At 39.0% G+C, this 25,414-nt stretch overlaps 1 protein-coding gene across 1 annotated transcript in view; it reads right to left on the bottom strand.

Moving 5' to 3' along the window:
• Window positions 1-25,414, bottom strand: part of EFHC2 (EF-hand domain containing 2) — a gene marked incomplete at its 5' end in the record, with an annotated part of 214,004 nt that overhangs the window by 164,339 nt on the left and 24,251 nt on the right. Inside the window, one exon of the mRNA XM_081277962.1 lies at window positions 11,255-11,443. Coding sequence (XP_081134088.1) covers window positions 11,255-11,443 — 189 coding nt within the window. The remainder of the gene's footprint in view (window positions 1-11,254; window positions 11,444-25,414) is intronic.

A 25,414-nucleotide genomic window follows, 5' to 3' on the forward strand; every position in this document is an offset into this window, starting at 1 on the left:
AAATCCCAACAGCATTTCTTGTAGAAGTAGATAAGACAATCATGAAATTCATATGGAATAATAAAAGACCCAGAATAGCAAAAACATTGCTAAGCAGGAAGTATGAATCAGGTGGTATAGCGATACCAGACTTCAAACTATACTACAGAGCAATAGTAACAAAAACAGCATGGTACTGGTACCAAAACAGGCGGGTGGACCAATGGTACAGAATAGAGGACACAGTAACCAATCAACAAAACTACAACTATCTTATATTTGATAAAGGGGCTAAAAGCATGCAATGGAGGAAGGATAGCATCTTCAACAAATGGTGCTGGGAAAACTGGAAATCCATATGCATCAAAATGAAACTGAATCCCTTTCTCTCGCCATGCACAAAACTTAACTCAAAATGGATCAAGGAGCTTGATATTAAATCAGAGACACGGCGTCTGATAGAAGAAAAGGTTGGCTATGATCTACATACTGTGGGGTCGGGCTCCAAATTCCTCAATAGGACACCCATAGCGCAAGAGTTAACAACTAGAATCAACAAATAGGACTTACTCAAACTAAAAAGTTTTTTCTCAGAAAAAGAAACAATAAGAGAGGTAAATAGGGAGCCTACATCCTGGGAACAAATCTTTACTCCACACACTTCAGATAGAGCCCTAATATCCAGAGTATACAAAGAACTCAAAAAATTAGACAATAAGATAACAAATGACCCAATCAACAAATGGGCCAAGGACCTGAACAGACACTTCTCAGAGGACGACATACAATCAATCAATAAGTACATGAAAAAATGCTCACCATCACTAGCAGTCAGAGAAATGCAAATCAAAACCACCCTAAGATACCATCTCACGCCAGTAAGATTGGCAGCCATTATGAATTCCAACAACAACAAGTGCTGGAGAGGATGCGGGGAAAAGGGTACACTTGTTCATTGTTGGTGGGACTGCAAATTGGTGCAGCCAATTTGGAAAGCAGTATGGAGATTTCTTGGAAAGCTGGGAATGGAACCACCATTTGACCCAGCTATTCCCCTTCTCGGTCTATTCCCTAAAAACCTAATAAGAGCATGCTACAGGGACACTGCTACATCGATGTTCATAGCAGCACAATTCACGATAGCAAGATTGTGGAACCAACCTAGATGCCCTTCAATAGATGAATGTATAAAAAAAATGTGGCACTTATACACAATGGAGTATTACTCTGCATTAAAAAATGACAAAATCATAGAATTTGGAGGGAAATGGATGGCATTAGAGCAGATTATGCTAAGTGAAGCTAGCCAATCCTTAAAAAACAAATGCCAAGTGACTGCTTTGATATAAGGGGAGTAACCAAGGACAGGGTAGGGACGAAGAGCTTGAGAAGAAGATTAACATTAAACAGGGATGAGAGCTGGGAGGGAAAGGGAGTGAGAAGGGAAATCACATGGAAATGGAAGGTGATCCTCAGGGTTTTACAAAATTACATATAAGAGGAAATGAGGGGTAAGAGAAGAATAATACAAGTGGAAGAAATGATTTACAGTAGAGGGGGTAAAGAGAGAAAAGGGGAGGGGTGGGAAGGGGAGGGGAGGGGGGATAGTAGAGAGTAGGATAGACAGCAGAATACATCAGACACTAGAATGGCAATATGTAAATCAATGGAAGTGTAACTGATGTGATACAGCAATCTGTATACGGGGTAAAAATGGGAGTTCATAACTCACTTGAATCAAACTGTGAAATATGATATATTAAGAACTATGTAATGTTTTGAACGACCAACAATAAAAAAATAATAAAATAAAAAGGTAAGTAATTTTTAAAAATGTTTTAAAAAAAACACCTGCAGCTGGCCTAAATTCAGAGGGGGAAAGTACATATATAACCATGACCATTATAGATCAAACATTTAGAAAAAAAATGAATCAGCTTAAAATTTAAATCAACAAATGAAATAATGACTATTAGTATCAGATCAATATTGGCATAAGATTCGCCATTTTAGGTTGGGAGCCATTTTATCTAGGGATTCCTAAGTTTTTATTAAGAGCCATTTTATCTAGACATCCTGAGGCACTGCTGCTTAGCCTCCCCTAAGAACATGTTCCTGCTAAAGGGTGGACCCCTCCCCAGCCCATGGTGTAATCCCTAAGCTTGCCTGTGAAATTCCTCGTGGGCTATAAAGCTGCCCTCTGAGTGCCCACAGGCTGCTGCTCTCCTCAGAGGGACAGCCTTGTTAGTTTGCTCCATGCTCTAACAATAAATCTCTTGAGTGGGATTCCGTTATGTGGTGTGGTCCTTGGACTTGGCGTGGACTTTGCGATTTGTCCTTTCAATGACTATTAGACCCTAACTTGTGAACTAAAATGTTACAAATGACAAGGATTTATGTTCATAAAAAGAAAAATAAGTGTGCATAGATAATGACAATATAAAGAAGCAGCAAGAAGGTAGTCATCTGCCAGCCAAGGAGATAGGCCTCAGGAGAAACCAACCCTGCAGGCACTTTAACCTTGGACTTCTAACCTCTAGAAATGTAAGAAAATAAATTTTTATTGTTTAGGCCACCCAGTCTGTAGCATTCTGTTATGGTAAAATATTACAAATTAATATGTTAAGCTACGATTTAAATGTCGTAAAATTTGTTAAGCTGCAATTTAAATGTCATAAAATTTACAAGTTCTAAGTGTATACAGAATTTGGTAGCTTTTTGTAAATGTATAGAGCTGTGTAATGATCACCACAATCTAGTTTAGAACATTTCTATTGTCCTTCAAAAGTTCCTTCTCTTAGCTAGTGCAGTGGTGCATACCTAGAATCTCAGCTACTCATGAGGTTGAGGAGGAAGGTCACAAGTTCAAGGCCAACTTGGGCAACTTAGTGAAACTGTCTCAAAAAATGAAAAAGAGCTGGGGATGTAGCTCAGAGGCAAGGTGCTCCTGAGTTCTGTCTGGAGGGAAGGAGGAAGGAAGACTGGTTCTCTTTTCCCATGGCTGGCCCCCAACAACTACTACTTTTTCTTATACTTTGCCTTTCTAGGATTTCATGTAGATTGAATCATACAATATAAAAGTCTTCTGTGCCTGATTTCTTTCATCTAGTATGATGTTTTTAAGGGTCATCTATGTTTTAACATACATTAGTAGTTTCTTTTTATTGCTGAATAGTTTTCATTGTATTGGATACATAATATTTTATTTATCCATTATCAATGAATGGACATTTGGGTTATACTCTAGTTGAGATATTATGACAAATTCTGCTATAAAAATTCACATGCGGGGGGGGGGGGGGGGGGGGCACAGGCCTGTAATCCCAGCAGCCCCAGAAGATGAGGCAGGAGGATCTCAAGTTCAAAGCCAGCTTCAGCAACAGTGAGGCACTAAGCAATTCAGTGAGACCCTGTCTCTAAATAAAATACAAAATAGGGCTGGGGATGTGCCCCAGTGGTCAAGTACCCTTCAGTTCAATTCTCAGTACCCCCCACTCAAAAAAAAATTCACATGCATGTTTTTGTGTGAACATATCTTTTAATTTCTATTAGATAAATATGTAAGAGTGGAATTACTGGGTGGATGTTGAGAGCCACAGCGGAAGGGGCCCCAGCAAACTTCCAGCTGCCAGCTGATTGGCTCCTCTGTGGTGATGCTCATTGGGCTGTTTCCCCCACCCTTTCAGACCACGAAGCTGCTCATTGGGGGACTCTTTTGGCTCCGTCCATGCAGCCCAGCCAATCAGCCTCAAGAGCGGGACAAGTGGGGGTTGAGAGGCTCGCCGGAAGCCCGTGGTGGCAGTTGGGCTCTGAGGGAATTCCTGAAGAGCTAGTGTGGTGCTGCGTGTGTGTTCTAAAAATAAAGTTCATTTCTGCTTGACAAGTGGCTCCTGAATTGTGCCCAGCCAGAGCCCAGCCAGACTACAGCAGGTCATGTTGTAAGTATATGTTTAATTATTTAAGAAACTGCCAAACTGTCTTTCAAAATGGTGGTACCATTTCATATTCCTAGCAGGAACATATGAAGGTTCTAGTTGTTTCAGATCCTTGCCAGAACTTGGTGTAGTTAGTCCTCATCAATTATAGCCATTCTAACAGGGGTGTACTACTTTTTATCAGTACAGCTCAAAAAGATTAACTGTAGCTAATGAGAATAAGCCATAGGCTCACTGACTTAAAAAAAAAAATGTTTAGGCCTACAGTGAGGGCCTTAAAATTTTGTCTAGTTGTTAAATTCTAGGTTTCAGAAAAGGGGAGAGGATGGACTCTCTCTCTTCTTTAGTAAAAGATTCATTCTGAATCTCATTCTTTTATTCTAAAAACATTTATTCCAGATTTGGGGATTTTTTAGTTTAAACGCCTTTTGAATTTCAAAAGAAGATTAAAGAAATCCACATTGTGTAGTGAAATTAGAAACTTTATCACTTTAACATAAATTTGAAGACTGCAATTTGGTGTTTTACTCTTGTGATAAAGGCAGAATATATAGTTGAGAATTTGAGGCTTGACATGTTTGATTTTAGGCAAACGTTCTGATTTCCTCTCTAAAACTAAACAGCTAACAATTTATATAACTTTTGAGATGTTAACATGGGATTGAAATGGTAGTGTACTTCAATCACACTGTATTATGATTATACACATTGGTGTCTTTTTTAAATTTTTTAAATGACTTTTATTTATTTATTTATTTATTTATTTATTTATTTACTTACTTACTTACTTACTTATTGGTACCAGGGATTGAACTCAGGGGCACTTGACCACTGAGCCCCAGCCCCAGCCCTATTTGGTATTTTATTTAGAGACAGGGTCTCACTGAGTTGCTTAGTGCCTTGCCTTTGCTGAGGCTGGCTTTGAACTCATGGTCCTCCTGCCTCAGCCTCCCAAGCTGCTGGGATTACTGGCATTCACCACCACTCCCAGCCATATTGGTGTCTTTTATTAAATGATTTGAACAATAGTCAGATAATCTGAAAAATCACATAATCCTAGGGAAAAGTTTCCATTTGAAACTTGAAATATGGTTTAAAGGCATAATATCTGACACATTTTCCACTTGTTCTTAGAAGTTCAATTATATTTAAAACTGATTATATTTTATAACACTCCTAATTAGCTTTAGGCAAAACTTCAAAAATCTGTAGTTATGTATTGTTCTTTGTTAGCCATGTGAAATTCTAAAATTCCAATATATTGTACCTGTGTGTGTGTGTGTGTGTGTGTGCGCGCGCGCACGCGCGCGCGTGCGTGAGCGCACTAGGGATTAAACTCAGGGCCTCATGCATGCTAGGTAGGCAAGCACTCTTTACTGAGCTACATCCTCAGCCCAATATCTGATTATTTCTTAATCCCTCTGCAGACAAATTTCAAATTCTGGCTGATACTGGATAAGAAAGAGAAAAACAACCCCTGATACCTGGGAGCCAGCTTGGCACCCACAGCTGACCTTGGTGTTCTGTTGTACAAGAACAATCAAGAGATCACCAACATCAGACAATACCACTCTGTGACTTGATATATAAAGACAAAATCAAGACCACCTGTCTGAAAACAAACAGAAAATGAATGCTGCCCAAGCCACAAAATACCAAATGTCCCCCTCTCCTGGTTAATAAGCATGACAACTGCTTTTTTTTTCCCAATTCCAGTGGTAGGCTCACTCTAATCTACTCTTTCTGTAAAAGAGATTTGTTAAGATACCCAATCAGAAATTTTCTTGCTTCCTGGTAGCACCCAATCCAGAACAAAACCCCACTTCCTTAAACCCACCTTAAAATTACCCAACACAAGTCCACATCCTATCACAAGTTTTCTCTAGCACCTGCTTCCTTACACATCACACAGTTGCTCAGGGTGTGTGTTTTCCCACACTGCAAAGAGTGATAAACCCACTTGTTCAATTAAAAAAAAATCAAGGTGACTGAAAAGACCAAATTATTTTTATATTGTTCAAAGCAGAGATTCATATTGTACTACATAAATAATCAGCTCACTACAAACTCAATGTCAATTAGTACAAAGTTATTAAAATTCTAATTCTATGGTCAGTAGTTTTGAGTATAATTATCATGTTTACAAGAGAGGGAGAAAATGAAATATTTTTAAACACATGCGTATCCCCATAAGATCAACCTTTATCCTGGCACTCACTATAATAGGATAATTTGTGAAATAGCAAACAAATTAGCCTAACTAGCTGCCATTGACAAATGAAAAGAAATGAGAATATAATTGCAGTCTATGTAAATGGTGCTTAACATCCAGATAAAAGTCATGAAAACATTTAGGCATTTGTGTATTTCTAAATATTTTGAGTTTTTATAAAAGTAGATAACCATAGGATCATTTGTGATAGAAACCACAGCATATCATAAACTGCTGAATGCCAAATTTCAATTAATGATGAAGCAGTTGGTGCCTGATGTAATTCTAAAGAGCCCCAAGCCAAGAGATCCAGGGTCTGTGCTCAGTTCTAGAATGAATGAGATAAACTTGACTTTAGACAAGTGTTAGGCATAGACTACTAGAGGTAGTCTAACTAGCCAAACCCTGTGTTATAAAAAGTGAAGAAAACTGTGGCTCAGAAAGGTAAAGGGACTAAGCCACAATCACATAGCTATTTAATGGCAGGTCATGATCAGAACCAGTGGCTCCAACATCGAAATGCAGACTCTGACCTCTGCTCCACTTATCCTTGCAAATTATTCCTCATTTATACAGTGAGGACAGTTGTCTAGGCTTGCTTCTTCCTTGTGGAAATATTGGAATGATAACCGGGAACAGTTGGTGTGAGTGATGCATTTTGTGCTTGGACAATGTCTGTGTTCTGACTGTGTTCTAACCTGATATGGAGTGGTTTTGTTTGTACCATGATATATCATGGCCTTCTTTAATTCGAGTGAATTCAATGACATCACTAGCCCTTTCCAGGTGGGCACAATATCAAGCAAGATTATTTTAGTTGTTTGTACACTGTCCCCCTCCACTCCAGTGCTAGGGGTTTTAAGCAGGTTTCCATGTTTCTCAATGGGAACCATATTGGCATTACAGGTAGAACAGTTCTTCCAAGTGTTGGGTCACTGTTCTCACATTGCAGGATGTGCAGTACACACTTGGCCCCCAGCAGCACCTTCTAATAAGGGCTAGCCCCAGGATTAGGTGGTTTAAAATATCAAAATTAATGCAAAAAATTTATAATGAACAAAATGTCAAAATACCAAAAATGTTAAATAAAGATGGGATCAGTGTGACTGATTTTTCCTTTTGCCTCAGGCTCCAATATGGCTTACCTGGCACAGTTGCTGATCCTGTCTTTACATAAAATATAGGTATTTTGTTCACCATGAATTTTCTGCATTAATTTTTAATGTGCTACACTCAAATACCTAACTTGATTGTTAAGTTCCAGGACATCCCTGAAATGGTGCACCCAAAGCAAATTCACATGCTTTACCCTAACTGAGCCCTGCTCCTAGTCATTGTGACAACCCAGAACACTTCCATACATTTCAAAATGCCTCCCAAGATTGAGAACCTCTGAAATAGGGGTTGATTTTTCTCATATAACAAGCCCAGAGACAGGCAGCCTGAGTCTGAAATGGTGGCTCCATGATGCCAACAGGGGTCTATGTTCTATTTATCTCTGCTGTCCTTACAAGATGGTTGCCAGATCCAAAGAGTTATGCCCTAATTTCAGAGGAGAAAATAAATGAGGGGTAAAGGGCAGGAAAATCATACCAGCAGAGCCTAACTCTTTTCATTAGTAAAACAGTAACTGTCCCCAAAGCCTTACTCAATAAACCTTAACAAATATATCTTTGGCCAGAAGTGACTCACATGGCTAGCCCTAGCCACAAGGATTCTGGAAAGGTGAACACTTTTAAGCGAGCACATTTCCAGCCTGCATAAAACTGTCTGTAAGAATGAAGGGTGAATGAATAAGGATAAAGAGCAAGAAGCATCCACCATGAGGATCAATCATGCAAAGTAACAAATACTGGCTCTTTTTGGTGATTGCAAACAGCATTTTCTCTGTTGGGCGTTCTTTCTCTGAGCAAGGCATTCTTATGGTCACTTTCAGAATTATGGATAAAAAAATGGAATGTTATCCTAGATTGGGTTCCATAAAAGCTGAACCTAAAACCGATTAGGCACATGCAATTTCCTAAGGGCACACTTTGGAGAGAAACCTGTTAGGGAGTGAGGTAAACAGGAAAGGAGAGGGAAACGAACCAAGCAAGGATGCATTCGCAGATCAAGTTAAGCCTTGGTTAATGCACGAGGGGGCATGGACCTGAATCACAGCACAGTCACATTTTCAGGCAAGGAATCAGTCAGTCATTGGTTGCCCGCTTTGGGGGAAAAAAAGCCAGTGTAACTTCCCAGGTGTCTCTAGGAGCTGAAACTCCCATCTGTCAAGAGCAAGTCTCTAGAGAGGATTACAGGTGCAAGCTGCTTATCAAAGCATCTGCTGCAGCTGGGGGATGGGAGTAGTGCCCAGCCCCCATGTGGATCTGGGTAGCACCAAGAGCACATACTACAAATATTAATTTTAATACACTCTCCAAAGAATTGCCTTTATTTTCATTTTGTATTGTTTGAGAGCACAGCCCTAGAAATATTGCTAGGATTAAGAGCTATTGGAAAAACTGGCAACAAGTTGAAAGTGTCTCATTTTTAAGAAAAATGATTAACAGGTGTTGACTTGTTTTGTTGAACCCACTAATGGAGAAAGCACTTTATAATTTGCTCTGGGTATTAACTAGGATCTAGTCTGTAGCTCACAATCCCGTCAGGGCATGTAAATATTTCATAGTCTTAGGGTCTCGTTTAAAGCTCGATGAATATTTAATTGAAGTTGACCAACAAAATAACCAAAAGAATTATGTTGCATTTAGTTAGATCTGAAATGAACAAGCTCTTCATTTTCTCAAGTAGTCTGAAGCTAAAATCATTTCAACTTCATGAAATATTCTACATAATTTTATAAGTAATTAAAGAGCTGCAAAATAGGCTTGAAAGGCACATATTAAATATTGAGAAAAACATGAAATTTCAACTTTAAATGCAGGAGAATGGTTTAATACATTGTGGTCTACATTACTTATTCAGTAGTGGATTAGTTAAAAATAATGTCAATATCCTCTTTTCGATGTAAGATAAAAATAGATTTTTTTCTTTGACCCTTGCAAATTCAATATCCTATAAGATTGAGACTAACAGAAACCCAGGCCTAATCACCCCAAGTCAGTCAGTCCAAAATCTGTTTTTGAGCTCTAGGTCCTGCCCTGAACCAGGAACTGAAAATAATAATAATAATAATAATAATAATAATAATAAGTATTGGCCCATGTTGGAAGTAGATGGTTTCCTAGGAAAAAAGGCTCCCTGTGCCCTGTTAGATCTCTATTAAGCATCAGAACTGGGCTTTGAAAAAAAAAAATATGTGTGTGCTCTAATTGATGTACCCTATCAGATGAAATTGAATATGTCACTTCAACCATATTTGAGGACATTTTAATTAGAATCAAAGGATTGCCAACCAATCCACGTTAAAGACTGCTAAAAAACCACCTGGTAAACTAGGCATACTATGATTTGAATGCTTCATCTAGTCCTGAATTATTTTTAATTATAGGGTCTAAAATAATCTAATAACAGGTTCTTTTTTGGAGAATAGAACATGGGGTTCTGATACAAGGTTTTCTGCTAAACACAGCATATCCATATAACTGCCTTCTGGGGGAAAAAACTGGTTAGCTTGGGTTTCTTTTCCTTTGATCTTAGACCCTCTTCAAGAGACTCAAGAGCTGGGGGTGTAGCTCAGTGGTACAGCATTGTCTAGAATGCTCAAGGCCCTGGGTTCAATCCCTAGTACCAAAAAAAAATAGACACTCAAATGCATCAAATGCATTTCCTTTTTTAACTCTGTGTGTGTTTGTGTGTGTGTTCTGTGTGTGTGTGTGTGTGTGTGTATTTTCAGACTCTCATCTAATAATGGCAGTTCTTCCCTTCACTTCTACAATTCTTGCCATGTCACCCTTGCCAAGTCACCCTTTAGTCCTTAGGGAATCATAATTAGTACAGAGGAAAGAAGATAAGGTAAATTTCTCTTCCTATTTAATTCCACATTCAGAATGAAGCAAAATTACTTAGCTAATGGCAACTCACTAAGCAAAAATAATAACAGGGTGACCAGACTTAGTCTACAGAAAGACAGATTATCCTGTACAGAGAAAAAGAGGAGAATATGGTCGAGAAGCACTAGCCAGGCATTCTGCAACCCATGTGCCTGATCAGAAACATCAGAGCAAGGATAATTAATCTTTGTTTAGGGTATTTTTCTCTGGAATTTGTCTTTTTGCCTAGAGATAGCCAAGAAATAGCTGTGGTCATAAAGGATTCAAAATTTCAGCTAGACAGGAGGAATAAGTTCAAAAGATCTATTCTAAAGCATGGTGACAGCCATTAGTAGCAAGTTGAAAATTGCTAAGAGAGTAGATTATAAGTGTCCTCACCACAAAAAAAAAAAGATAAGTATGTAAGGTAATGCATATGCTAATTAGCTTGATTTTGCCATTCCACAATGTATACATATTTCAAAACAACATATTGTACTCCATACATAGTCATCCGTCAGTGTTGGTGGAGAATTTGTTCCAGGACCCCCATGGATACCAAAATCCAAGGATGTTCATGAAATGGGGTGTATTTGCATATAACCTTCACAATCCTCTCATATACTTTAAATCATCTCTAGATACTTATAATACCTAATAAAATGTAAATGCTATGTAAATAGTTGTTATATGGTATTGTTTAGAGAATAATTACAAGAAAAATGTCTATGCATGTTCAGTATAGAAGTAATATTTTTCTGAATATCTTCAATCATAGGTTGGTCGCATCCACAGATATGGAAACTGCACACACAGAGGGCTAACTGTATACAATTTTTTTTAGTTGTAGATGGACAAAATACCTTTTCTTTGTTTATTTAGTTTTTTTATGTGGTTCTGGGAATCGAACCCAGTGCCTCATGCATGTTAGGCAAGTGCTCTACCACTGAGCTACAACCCCGGCCTCACTGTGTACAATTTTTACATGTCAATTAAAAAATTAAAAGAGAAACACCCAAAGTAAAGGAAATCATATGTATAAAAGCCAAAAAGAAAACAAAGAATTAGGCTTAACATTTATATTGAAGACTCTTATTTTCTCAAATCAACATGTAAAACTTTACGATTACATTTTTCCCAATGCCAGGACTTACCTGTTTATCAAAAGCTACCCAGGATGGCACATCAATTCCTTCTCCTTTAGGATATACACCATATTTAGGCTTTATCTTTTGCCCAATAAGTGGTACTCCACCTATTCCAGGTTTCTCATCACTTACTAGCATCCTTACATTGTTGCAAAAGCCCCAATGTTGGGATTTATGGAACTTCTCCTTTCCCACCTGAGAGGACAAGAGACAACATAAAATAGAGTTACTTTTTCTGCTATCTCATTTATTTTTCCCATCCCAAAATGCACAGAGTGGTAAATAATTATGATCAATCTTTATCCCTAAAGTTGTGTCACATTTTAAATTCAATTCATTTTAACAAATTCAAAACTTTGAAAAGCAATAAGAATAAACCTAATGCGCCATGCTATTTAAAACATTTCAAAATAACAATTACCACAAGCAAGCATTTAGAACATTGCTAATTGGTTTTTCCTACTTATTTGCCAAGAATGCAAACAGAAGAAAAGAAAGAGAAAAAATACCCTCTACTTCAGAGTAGAAATGTAACTATTTTCCACAGAAGTCTAAACATTATTTTCACCAAAACAGAAAACAAAATCTTGTCCTCATTAGAAGAAATGTAACAAGAAATTCCTCAAAGCTGACATTCTTCTAATTGTAAAGCTTTGCCTCCCAGCTCTTTTGGTGATGTGGATAGAAAAACAGCACAGACAATATCACCAACGGTTGGCAAGGGTATACGAACCAACATCACCTCTCATGTACTGCTGCTTGGGAACTCAAAAGACAGGGATGGCACCTTCTAGCAGGGAAAATTGTGTATATGTCCCATGGCCTGGCAAGTCTACTCCTAAAAGTCACTTGCCCCAGAGCACAAGGAACTGGATATCAGATGATTTGTTGCAGCAGTGTTTGCAAGGGGGATAAACAAACAAAAATAAAAATCCAAATGTCTGCAGATGGAAGAAAAGATATCCCAATTGTGTTCTCCTTATAAAACAGAATATTGACACAGAGGTCTAAAATTACATATATCAATATAAACAAATCCCAAAATATGTCCAGGAAAAATTAAGTGGTACAAGGGAACATATAATTGATAATTCCACATATACAAAGTATTATACTTATGGCCTACACATACATGGAAATGGTAAACAGCAAATTCAAGATTATATAATATACTTGATAATATATGAGATACAATATAATCACTTATAATATCATAGAATGAATGTGCCACATAGCCATGCATAAGAAATAAGCATTTCAGATACAACTAAGCCCCCTCTGAGTTCATGACCCTGCCTCTCTCTCCAGGAGGTAATGCTTATCCAGAATTTGCTGCCAGGATTGTGTATAACCAGGGCAAGAACCTCTTGCAAAGCATGATGCTTTGGCAGGACAGTCTGACAGGAGAATCAAAAATATTTCATTTCCTTTTGCAGTGAAGATGGCTGGAATAAATGGAGGAGGGTCTGGGCAGCCCTGTCCAGGGCAGCCAGACTTATAACAGCTGCCCTGGGCAGGTAACAGTCCAACTCTAAGGCTGGGGGAGGAAAGCTAGAAGCAATGTTCAGGATGGTAAGCTATTGCCTGACTCTGCTCCTTGGAGAATCAATTGCTAATACCTCCACCATCCCTACCCATCCTATCCCCCAACATATGCACACTCACACATTCAATCAGGTTATCACTGTCAGTCCTAAATCACCATAGAGCAAAGCAAAAGTTTGGTTTGTCAAAATGAATGGTGGAATAATATAAAATTTTATAAAAATAAGGCAAGTAATTTTGGGTAATCACAAACTCACCTCAAAGCAACAAATGTTTCTTAAGCACTTATTATAGTACTGGCTTTGAACCACATATACTAGTTAAAATAAGCACAAGACTAGGTCCTGCCTTGAAGAAGAAACATACAATCTTGCCAATGAAGTAAGATTTAGATACAGAAAACAGTACAGCTACCGTTTTTGACCACTTACTATGAGCGGGATTTCTTACTAAGAATTTTACATATTTTATTTCATTTCACTGCCACAAAAACCATTTGATCTCATTATTACTACTATTTATGCCTTTCTTTGCCTTGTTTCCTCATTGGTAAAAATAGTAGTAATGAGGAAACAAGGCAAAGGAAGGCAGGCAAGCACACCCAAGGCTACACAGTAGCTAGTGGCACCTACATCTGAATCTAAGTTCATGTAATACTAAACTTTGGTAAATTTATCTGAACACCTCTGCCTGGAGTGGTAGTACTGAGGTTGTGTGGATAACTGGATACTACCTTGGGCCTGGAGGAATGGGATGAATTAAACAGGAGATGAGAGGCAAGGATGTTCTGGGCAGGGTTATGAGGATGCAAAGCAGAGGAACTGACTAGTGTGAGGGTAATAGGGAGGCAAGTCTACTAAAAAGGACAAGTTCAAGTTTGGAAGAAAGGTGAGATAGAGTACAATACATCAGGAGGTCTATGTTATGGAATACCTTAAACAGTCTCTTCATCAGGCTGCCAGAAATATTTACTAAGCCAGTCCCTATTTCCAGGGAACAATGCATAAAGATTATTAAGTTACCAGCCAGTCTCTACTACTTATAAGTCTGTTCCATGGATCCCAGTTTCCATCATCACAACCAAAAAGCCCTTACCATTGCTGAAGGCCTCATCAGCTACCTGAACCTGACAAAGCTCCAAAATGTGTCAAATTGTATCCTCCTCTATGGTCAGACCATATCTCACAGCTTAAAAGACACCATGATGTTTATTCAGTCATATCCCTGGTCAAGCTGGACCCACACACAAGACTTCCTGTCCCCAAGGGTCAACTCCTGTCCCACTACACAGTCATCCCTCCCAAATACATGGTGAGCATCCATAGGGTGCTGAGTTATGTGGACTCTGGGGACACTGTCTCAGGCAAGCCACAGCTCCCAATCATGGAATAGAAGCCAGCACTATGGCCCTGGATTTGGCAATAGTTTCTTAGATAAGCACAAGCAAGAAAAGAAAAATAAAAAGTTGGACTTCGTTAAATCTTAAAATATGCATCAAAGTATACTACTATCAAGAGAGTAAAAATACAACCCACACAATGGAAGAAAATATTTGAAAATCACATAAGTGTCTAAAATCTAAAATATCTAAAGAAATCTCATAGCTCAGCAAAAACACAAACAATCCAATTATAAATGGGCAAAGACCTTGAATAGGTATTTTTCCCAAGAAGATATTCTGAGGGCCAACAAACATGATAAGATTCTCAGTACTATTAGTCTTTAGGGAAATGCAAGTTAAAATTACAATGACATCAGGGTGTGGTGGCACACACCTATAATCCCAGAAGCTCCGGAGGCTGAGACAGGAGGATCACAAGTTCAAAGCCAACCTCAGCAACATAGAGCGCTGAGCAACTCAGTGAGACCCTGTCTCTAAATAAAATACAAAATAAGGCTGGGGATGGGGCTCAGTGGTAGAATTCCCCTGAGTTCAATCCCTAGTACCAAAAAAAAAAGAAAGAAAGAAAAAACTACAATGATTTGTCACTTCATAGCCACTAGGGTGGCCATAATCAAACAAAAGGAGAATGACAGGTGTTGGTGAGGATATAAAGATGTTGGAACCTTCATACATTGCTGGCAGGGATGTAAAATAGTCTGGCCACTAGGGGAAATGGTTTGGCAGTTCCTCATTCAGATAGACACAGAATTAGCATATAATCCAGCAATTTCACTCCTGGGTATACACTCAAGAGAAATGAAAACACGTGTCTACAGAAAACCTGTACACAAATGTTCACAGCAAAAACAAAACAAAAATGTACATGGCAACATTATTCACAATAGCCAAAAGGTAAAACAACCCCAAGTTCATAAGCTGATAAATAAAATGTGGTCAATCCATACAATGGAATATTACTCAGTCATCAAAGGGAATGAATTCCTGTCACATGCTATAATATAGATGAACTTTAAACGCATGATGCTACTAAATGAATGAAGCCAGATGCAAAAGGTCATATAATATATGATTGTACTTATGAGAACTATCCAAAATAGACAAATCCATAGACACAAGAAGTAGATTAAGTGACTTCCAGGGACTGAGAAGCAACTGCTTACTGGATACAGGTTTTCCTTTGGAGTAATAAAATTTTTATTGAAACATTTAGAATGGTTAAAATGAACATTTTTATGTGTTTTACCATAATGAAAGAAAAACATCCAGTGTAAGATTCATATACCACATGATGACCTTTTAGGGACAGGCAGAATCATGAGGCCCTTACTGACCACAAGCCCTTTGTCATGTATACATACCACAATCTGTATGCGCACTCATATTCATTTTTGTCCAGGGTGGCCTTAAACTTCTGGACTCAAGCATTCTTCCTACCCTAGCCTCCCAAACAGCTAAGACCATAGGTATGCACCACTGCATATCACATTGTTCAAACTCTGGGATGATTATGTGTATTCTTCCTTTTTACATGTCCCCTCACCATCTTACATATTGTTGCATATACAAGAAGTCCATAAAACTCGAATGACACATTAAATGGTTGCCAAATTGAAAATTGTGGTCTGCATCAAACAGCCAACAAGAAGCCATTAAAGTTTTCCAAGGGATACAGAAGAGTGAGGCAGCACATCTGAAGACAGATGTGCACAGGGAGGATTCAAAGGAGGATGGTCTAAAGGCAAAAGAATTGTTTTTTGTTTGTTTATTCTTTGGGGGGGGTACTGAGGATTGAACCTAGGAGTGCTTAACCACTGAGCCACATCCCCAGCTATTTTTTTTATAATTTATTTAGAGACATGGCCTCACTGAGTCGCTAAGTGCCTCACTAAATTGCTGAGGCTGGCCTCAGCCTCCAGAGCCACTGGGATTACAGGCATGCGGCACTGAAGCCAGCTAAGGCAACTGCCCCATGTTAACCCAAAGATCTTAAAGAAGCTGATTAAATCATAGCATGCCTACTGAAGCTAGGTGTGGCCCAGTGGTAGATCACTTGCTGAACATACAGAAGATCCCGGGCTCCATCCCCAGCATGGAACAAGAAAAAAAGAAAGAAAAAATAAATCCCTGTACATAAACATTTGGGCCACAATAGCCAAGTATGGTACCTCAGGTGACAACAGAGGGGATTTCAAAGTTTATGCTTCAGTATCCTCTCACTTTTGATTATTTGATGATTATTTGATTATTATCATGCCTGGAGGTAAATTTTAGTGTTTAGGTGATTGAATCTGCAGAGAGATATCAAATACATAATGGATCTTTGGAACTGAAAAAAGGTTTTAAAAATCTTAAGGTATCACTTCCTGACCCCCTGGATCAGCTTCCACAGTAGGGAAGTTTAAGCATCCAGGAGGACAGGAACTGGGGATTGGGGGGGGGGGACATCCAGGAAGCAATGTGGCTCTCAGAACCTGTGTCAGATCCCTCCACAATGTTCAGGAGACCAGGAGCAGAACAAGAAAGAAGGTGCAGGCACTGGAAATCAAGGCCAAAGGGCTAGAGACAGTGGACTGAAGATTGTTGAGAGCCACAGCCGAAGGGGCCCCAGCAAACTTCCAGCTGCCAGCAAACTTCCAGCTGCCGGCTGATGATTGGCTCACAGCGCCCCAGCAACATCTAGCTGATTGGCTCCTCTGCGGTGATGCTCATTGGGCTGTTTCCCTGCCCTTTCAGACCACAGAGCTGCTCATTGGGGGACTTCTTTGGCTCCACCCACGCGACCCAGCCAATCGGCCTCAAGAGCAGGAGGATTGTGGGAGTGGGAGAGGCTTGTGTTTTTGTGAGAGGCTGGTGGGAAGCCGGTGGTGGCAGTTGGGCTCTGAGGGGTTTTCCTGAGGAGCTGTTTTGTTTGGCCTGTGTGGTTCTAAAAATAAAGTTCGTTTCTTTTGACAAGTGGCTCCTGAATTGTGCCCAGCCAGACTGTGGCAGAAGATACTGAGAAGGCTCTGACCAAAAGAGGGGGTGAAGTGGAGGAAAACCACACCAGAGTCCTAAGTGCCTCTCTTCCCAGTACTGGTTTGTGTGTCTCTGGTCCCATAACCAATAACTTTAACCCCTCCCTCCCCTGGGCTACTCTCAGACACATTGAGACACTCAAATCTTTTACTTTGTAGAGGAAGAAGGCCTCCTTCATCCGTGAGTCCTGCTTCCATTAATGTCTTCACTTCTTCCCATCCTCCACCTTCACATTCCACAAAATAGTAGTCTGCTGTCACTGACAGTCCTTTCTCCTTTCATTCTCTCCTGCACTTTAGACTGCCATGCTATCTAGGTGTTCTTGAAGAAGAACACCACACTATTCTAGCTTGAGACAGGTCTAGAGAACCCCTAACTTGAGACACAAGGTAAAGAGATTAAACAGGGGCTGGCCATAGAGGCTTAAAGGATGCTGGGATTTTGTTTTGAGCAGGGGATAGAAAAGATCACTATGGTTACAATGCAAAGAATTGGTTTTATTGCAATAGTCCAGGCAAGAAAACGATGGTAGCCCAGATCAGAGTGATAGAAGTAGAAATAGTGAAAGTGATCAAATGCTGCATATATTTTGAAGGTAGAACAAAAAGGATTTACTGATAGATTAGATATCGAGCAACTAGAATGGAGTTTTATCCTGGCATACGAAACAGTGGGAGAAAACTCAGGTGAGAGGTCTGGAGGTAGGAGACAGAGAAGTGCAGGATTCTACCTTGCACATGTTGAGTTTGAGATACCACTCAGACAGGCAAGTAGAAGTGTTGATTAGCAGGTGGATATGTGAATCTGAAGTTCAGCAAACAGGTAAAGGCTGGGTATAAAAACTTGACATACACCAGTTGATGGCTAGTATTTAAGGCTGTAGTCCTGGATTGAATGACAGTGCAGAAAAGGTGGCCAAGACTGAACCTTAAAACATCCTGGTGTTAAGAAATCAGGGATAGGGATATGGCTCAGTTGGTAGAGTGCTTGCCTCATATGCACAAGGCCCTGGGTTCAATCCCCAGCACCACAAAAAAAAAAAAAGATAGAGAAAGAAATCAGGGAGATGGGGTAGAACTATAGCAAAGAAGATGAACAAGGAGTAGCTGGTGAGACAGGAAGAAAACTAGGAGAGTTTAGTGTCATGGAAACTGTAAAGAAAGCATTTGAAGAGGAGGGCATGATTAACTGCATCAAATGCTACTGATAAGTCAAATGAAGTTGCGGCTTGAGACTTGACCATGATTGGGCAACAAGGAGATGGTCATGACCTTGATGAGAATGGTGTTTGGTAGAGTCACAGGGACAGAAATATCTTCTGAACCATATGGCTTTTTGCATAGCTCTAGTAAGGTATTGCAAATCAGAACTTGAGTTTCTAGTATTTATAATTCCCTTAAAATAACCCAAGCTCAGAAAAATGTAAGAAATAAATAAAAGATCTAAACGTCATCTCCTCTTGAAGTTTTCCCTGGCTGCTTAAAGTCAGAACATTATGTCCCTATACAGATCTTCTAATAAAATCTTGAAAATCAGAAGGTTGCCCATTGTTCCCTAGTTGTATACCAGCACAAGATATAGTACGTAGAACACAGGACAATGTTTAAAAAGAAAAAAAAAAAAACAAATAACAGGTAAGGCCCTTGAAAGAGAAGCAGTGGTGCAGACAGAAACAAAGAATCTCACAAAGTTTGATCTTGATTCACCCATTGAACAAATGAGTCCCCATCTGCCTATCCATAATTCCTATGTAGCTATCACTGTACTTAGAATATTATATTATAGTTCTCTATTCATGTGCTTATATTTGACACTAGACTGCACTTTCTGAGAATGAGGACTATAGGGCCTGGCATATAGTAGGAACTCAATAAATATCTGTTGAGTGAAGAGAACATAAACTGCCATTTAATTTCAAACAATCTCACCTAATATTTCCTTGACTCCATTGCCTGGCTTAGACCTCCTTAAATCTTATGTAAACATTTGGAATTATGGGAAATCAAGAACAAAACCAGGGAGTAAAAGTGTAAACACATCGACATAAGGGCTAGAGCAGGAGATCTGGCTTTGGAGGCCTAATATTCATATTTCAGCTTTACCACATATGGCCCTGGGATTCTGGAACTGTCACTTTATTTCTCTAGAGGCCTCTGGCTTTGCCATTCTCTAAAGTGAAAATAATAAAACCTGTTTGATGGAACAGCGTTTAGGACTAAGTGAGAAGATATCTGTGATTGTGCCTGCCTGTTAATATTTTTCATTTTCTCAAGGGTAAAGATTTGGTACTGGCTTTTAGCAAAAACTAAGTTAGAGCTCCAGTGGAAAACAGACCAAGTATTATTCCCTCAGTAACCAACCTGAGTGCTCATATTTTCTTTTTTACAAATAGATTTTATAAAACATTTTTTTAACTTTATTTTTTTTATGTGGTGCTGAGGATGGAACCCAGTGCCTCACAGGAGCAAGGCAAGTGCTCTACCACTGAGCCACACCTCAGTGTGGCTATAAAAAAAACATTTTTATGAATAATACATAATGACCTTTTACATGACTTAGAACTTAATTTTCTACATTTGATTCAACAATTTTATAGATTTATCTCTACTTTCATGACATTATTGGGCATATTAAATTTGTTTCATGAACAAGTATGAATCATCCAATTTTCAGTCCCTGCTCAATGAGAGTCACAGTTTTAACACTGTCCTTCTTAGTTCCATGAAAGCAGAGCCACAGTCTATCTTATTTCTCATTCAGCATCTAAAAAAGGCCCAACAGAGATGCAGTCAATAATTGGTGAACTTAATATACTTTCCATTTTTAAGATTTATTTGCTTTGGCAATCAACTGTAGCAAACAGTGGACCCCATGCATATAGATTGAGGCTACAGGAATTCAAGGGATTACAGTATTGAGTAGTAGAAGCTAGAGACAAATTCGTGGAGAATTTGAGTCTTAAAATGAACTTTGAAACGTTTAGTGCATTTTTCTAACAGAATAAGAGAAAAGGTGCTGGGGCATGTTGAAGGACAGGGACCAGATTCAGCTAGATTCAGGGTCATTTCCTACAGTAGCAGGAAATAACATTTGAAAAGTTAATATGGAAATCAATCCACAGAGAGCCTTAGATGGCAAAATCAGATGCTTCAATTACATCTTATGGGAGATGAGGCTCATTTCTGCAATTTCTAAAGGCCGAAGCACTGGATTATACATGAGGAGCCTTCAATAAGGCTAGCCCTTCCTGTCCTGGTCACCACTATAGCAGCCAGAGGTGAAAAGGGGGATGGAAGGAACAAGGGTAAAAAGTTTATCTGCTGCTTTAAGGAGCAGCAACCTACTGCAACCCCATACACACTTACACACACACACACAAACACACCTTGTCAGTACATTTTTGTCCAGCGTGTTACAATGGCTAAGAACACCATATGACAGGGTCTTTTTATTTTAAACACTAAAATTCACCAATGCTCAGAAAATTCAGGAATACCCAAAATCTATGAAATTCAGAATATTGTTCAATCAAGTCCTTGCTAAACTTAGGAACACATTCTCAACCCGAAGAGTATTATCCAGATACTTATTAGATATTTACAATTCTCTTTCTAAATGAAATAAGCCAGGCCCGATCCTTTCAAAGAATACTTTTAGCATAAAAGGAACCGTTATTGAAACCTTTCCAAAATTCTTGGCTTGTCAATTCACACATTCAGACTCAAAACAAAACAAAAAAAAAAAGTCGCTTTTTAAAAGTTAGATAATACCAATTTCTATTTTATTCTAATCAGCACAGCATGAAAAATTCCACTCTTGCACTATTAGAATATTAACTTGAAATTTTAATTCAGAATCCTGTACCTTAGAAATTAACTCCTTGGAGACTTGTTTAGTATGCAGTAACACACCATAATGCACCTATTTCAAATGTTTAACACCCTCTTCCACACATACTTGAGATTTGCCATTGTACATCATAACTTCTTAGCATTACAGTAGCAACCTGCCTTTTACGTGAACTCATGCTGTCTCTCATTCCAAGGAAATTAGGCAAATGTCTTAGCAAATGATAAAGTCAGGAACATGCTATCTCCAGATCAGTGCTCCTCAGTATCTCAACTCTCTGGTCCCCATCCCACTTATGACACTACTTTTGGAAAGGCAGAAGCCAAATGAGACTCTGCTTCACATCAAATTCATAACTGATACCACCACCCCTTTCTTGTTGCTAAAGATTAGAAGAGCAATTTTATCACATGCTTGGATTGATAAATGAATCACCAGTAAATTGTCAGGGCCCCTACAGAAACCATAAACCCAAACCTAAGAGTAGACTACTATCATCAGCATCAGGAGTTTGGGATCCAGCCAGGCATGGTAGGTGGGGCACGCCTATAATCCCAGCGGCTGGGGAGCCTGACACAGGAGGATCGCAAATTCAAAGCCAGCCTCAGCAATGGCAAAGTGCTAAACCACCGAGAATATGGCTCAATAGTTCAGTATCCCGGAGTTCAATGCCAGGTATGCCCCCGCCCCCCCCCCAAAAAAAGAAAACAACAACAAGGAGTTGGGGATCCATTTGATCCATTTGCAATCTCTCTTGCAAGAGCTCCAGCACAACAGCCTTGTTTCTTTCTAGTCTGTACTCCAAAGCCCAGATGTTTAACATGACAGGCTCCTGGCAAACGCAGGAAGAGCAAGGAGAATTATATGAACTTGACAGTTCACTAGGACCACCAGAAGCTAGAAGCCTATCTTTGCAGTTGCAAATATCATTTCTGTTGCCTTAACAGCTAATCACTATAGCACTGTTCGAAGTACTTTAGAAGCATGAAACTCTGAATTCTCAGAGAAAACCTCTGTGTCCATTCTATCATTATACCCATTTTATAGATGGGGATTTTGAGGCACAGAGAGTTTAATTGCCCAAGATTACTCAAGTAGTATGTATTGAACTCAGGATGCACACCCAATACCTGAGCCCTTAGCATTAGGCCTCACATTCTTTGTGCTCTCTAGGAGAAAATAGATCTCCCCTTGTTTAAGTCACCAGGGTTGAATTGTTATTTTTTGCATTTGACAAGCGTTAATAGCAAAAATAACTACCCTGCCCTAGAAGGGAAGAAACTGATCAGGTAATTGGCTCTACATTCAATCCCTTAAAAGCAGGGCAGGTATGAGAAGACAGTGCTGTAGAAACCCCTCTACAGCAACCAGCAGATGATGGAAATTGGGGCTTGAAAACAAGCAGTTAGTATGTAGTTAGGGGCTGGGGCTGTACTTTGGTGGTAGAGCATTTGCCTGCCATGTGTGAGGCTCTGGGTTCTATCCCCAGTACCACCAAAAAGAAAAATCAATATTTCAGTAAGCATTAACAACACTAATTTTTCTAACTACTTTTTTAGGTTAATGGAAAATTCAATACAGAATCATCTAAAACCATCATTTTTTGATATGCCTGCCTGATATAGTTCTGGAACTAGTTTGTTTCTCTTCCATGAATAGTGTGGGTTTTTTTCCTCCCTTCATATCTTATTTATTTTAGAAATTCATTTTTTTTTCTTTTCTTCTTTTCTGTACTTTTATGGAGAAAAAGAAGTCATTCAGCAGATGCTGTGAACCTCCAAGAGAAAATAACAACAAAATTGCCTCAGGTAAAGTGGGATCTTAGAGCTCAAGACCATAAGAGCGTGAAAGCTATCATTACTTATTAATAAAGCTAAATCACTCCAAAAATAAGCCCAAGTAGGCAAATAAAAAAGCATGTCAAAGAAAACCTCAAATATCTTCAAGTTAATTTTCCATTTTCTAAACCTAGCTTGAAAAATGTTGTGCTTTTGACTCTTAACTATTGAGTTAATGTAACAATAAGACTGATTTGATACGTTTAATAATGTATTTCAATCAGTAGAGTGGAAAATAAAATTTAAATCACTAACATTTAGAGAAAAGTACAGCACCTTCCTTTTCACCCCTCTAAGTAATCCAACTCAAGGCACAAATCAATAAAGAGAATTCTAAAGACTTCCCTCAGAGTCAGTTAAAATCACTGACTCAGTGTAGCTGATTACTACATTCATCCCCCAATTCCTTCTCCCTTGTCAGTCTCTACTTAAAACCTCCAGAAAAAAAGCTAAATGCTACACTCCTTTCCTTAGCCTCCTTTCAGAAGTCTATTTTGCAATTCTAGAAAAGGTTTTTGCTCTCTTGAGCCCAGGGACAGATGCAATCCAGAGCCCCTCATTCACCTCTACTTGCATTGAGAAGTATACATGCCTGGATCTGCAGCAGCCACCTTGGAATCACTGGTAGGAATGTGGGGAGGATTACAGAGATGCTGAGATGAAGTTGAGCCTCTGAATATATGCCAGCAACCACTTACCTCTAGACTTCTTACTAGTAAAAATTTCTATTTGTTTAATGCTCTGTTGATCAGGTATTCCACTACTCGCAGTATGAAGCATTATAAATCAATGCATGCAGTCTCTAAAAGCTGTCTTTATTTATTTATTTGCAGTGCAGGGAATGGAAGGAACCCAGGGCCTTGAATATGCTAGGCAAATGCTCTATCACTGGGCTGCAAACAAGCCCTTGATTATTTTAAAAGAATAAAATCACTATGTGATATAAAGGATGATTTTCTTTATTCATTGGGAAACATAAGGAAGACAAAGAAAAAAATTTTTTTGTTGTTTTGCAGTATTAGGGAATGACCCAGAGGCACTCTACCACTGAGCTACAATCAATAAAGAGAATTCTAAAGACTCTTTATTTTTTGAGACAGGGTCTTGCTAAATTGCTCACGCGTATTCCTCCTGCCTCAACCCTCAAATAGATGGGATTACAGGTATGTGCCACTACGCCAAGTAAAAAGAACCTTGACAAAGAAAAATGAAGTTGGAGAAATTACTGACCTTGATCTTAAGGTTTATAGCTACAGTAATAAAAATAGTGTGGCATTGGCAGAGGGACAGACATTGCATCAATAGAACAGAATAGAGAACCTATTGGGATGGGGCTGGGGATGTGGCTCAAGCAGTAGCACTCTCGACTGGCATGCACAGGGTGCTGGGTTCCATCCTCAGCACCACATACAAATAAAATAAAGATGTTGTGTCCACCGAAAACTGAAAAATAAATATTAAAAACTTCTCTCTCTCTTCTCTCTCTCTCCTTAAGAAACAAAAAAAAAAAAAAGAGAGAGAGAACCTGTTGGGCTGGGGTTGTGGCTAAGTGGTATAGCACTCCCCTACCATGCATGAGGTACTGGGTTCAATCCTCAGCACCACATAAAAATAAAATAAAGATATTGTGTCCACCTAAAACTAAAAAATAAATATTAAAGAAAAGAATAGAGAACCTGTAAGGAAATCCCACAAATATACTTTTTCAAATAAGATACAAAAGCAATCAATGGAAGGACAGCCTTTTCAACAAACTGTGCTGGAACAATTGGGCTTCCATAGGCCAAAAAAGTTCATGACCTAAATCACACCTTAGAAAAAAATTAACTGAAAATTACTCACAGATTTAAATACAAACTATATAACTAAGACAGAAGCAGTAGCACATGCCTGTAAACCCAGCAACTCAGGGAGGCTGGGGTAGGAGGATCCTAAGTTGGAGGCCAGCCTTAGAGACTTAGTGAGACCCTGTCTCATAATAAAAAATTAAAAAGGCAGGTGGTGTAGCTCAGTGGTAGAGTGCTTTTCTATCATGCATAAGGCCCTTGGTTCAAAACCCAGTATTATAACGTTTTTTTCTACCAGGGATTGAATTCAAGGACACTTGACCACTGAGGCACATCCTAAGCCCTATTTAGTATTTTATTTAGAGACAGGATCTCACTGAGTTGCTTAGGGCCTTGCTAAATTGCTGAGGCTGGCTTTGAACTCACGATCCTCCTGTCTGAGCCTCCTAAGCCACTGGGATTGCAGGCCACCAAGATAACTATAAAATTTTTAGAAAGAATAAAGCAACATGAAAGTTTTTAGGATTTGGGAATAGGCAGATTTAACACTATAAGCATAATATATAAAAGGAAAAGTTGATAGATTGGACATCATCAAAATTAGAAACTTACTCTGGAATAGTAGTCCACTTGATGCTTTGAATATAGCCCTGGCTGCTCTGCCACTTGAACTTCATTTTTAAATGGAGGAGCTTCTTTCTCTTCCTCTCCACCTCCCTCATGTCTC

Source organism: Spermophilus citellus, assembly GCF_964194105.1.
Source record: "Spermophilus citellus genome assembly, chromosome: X".
In the NCBI taxonomy this organism is placed as follows: domain Eukaryota; kingdom Metazoa; phylum Chordata; class Mammalia; order Rodentia; family Sciuridae; genus Spermophilus; species Spermophilus citellus.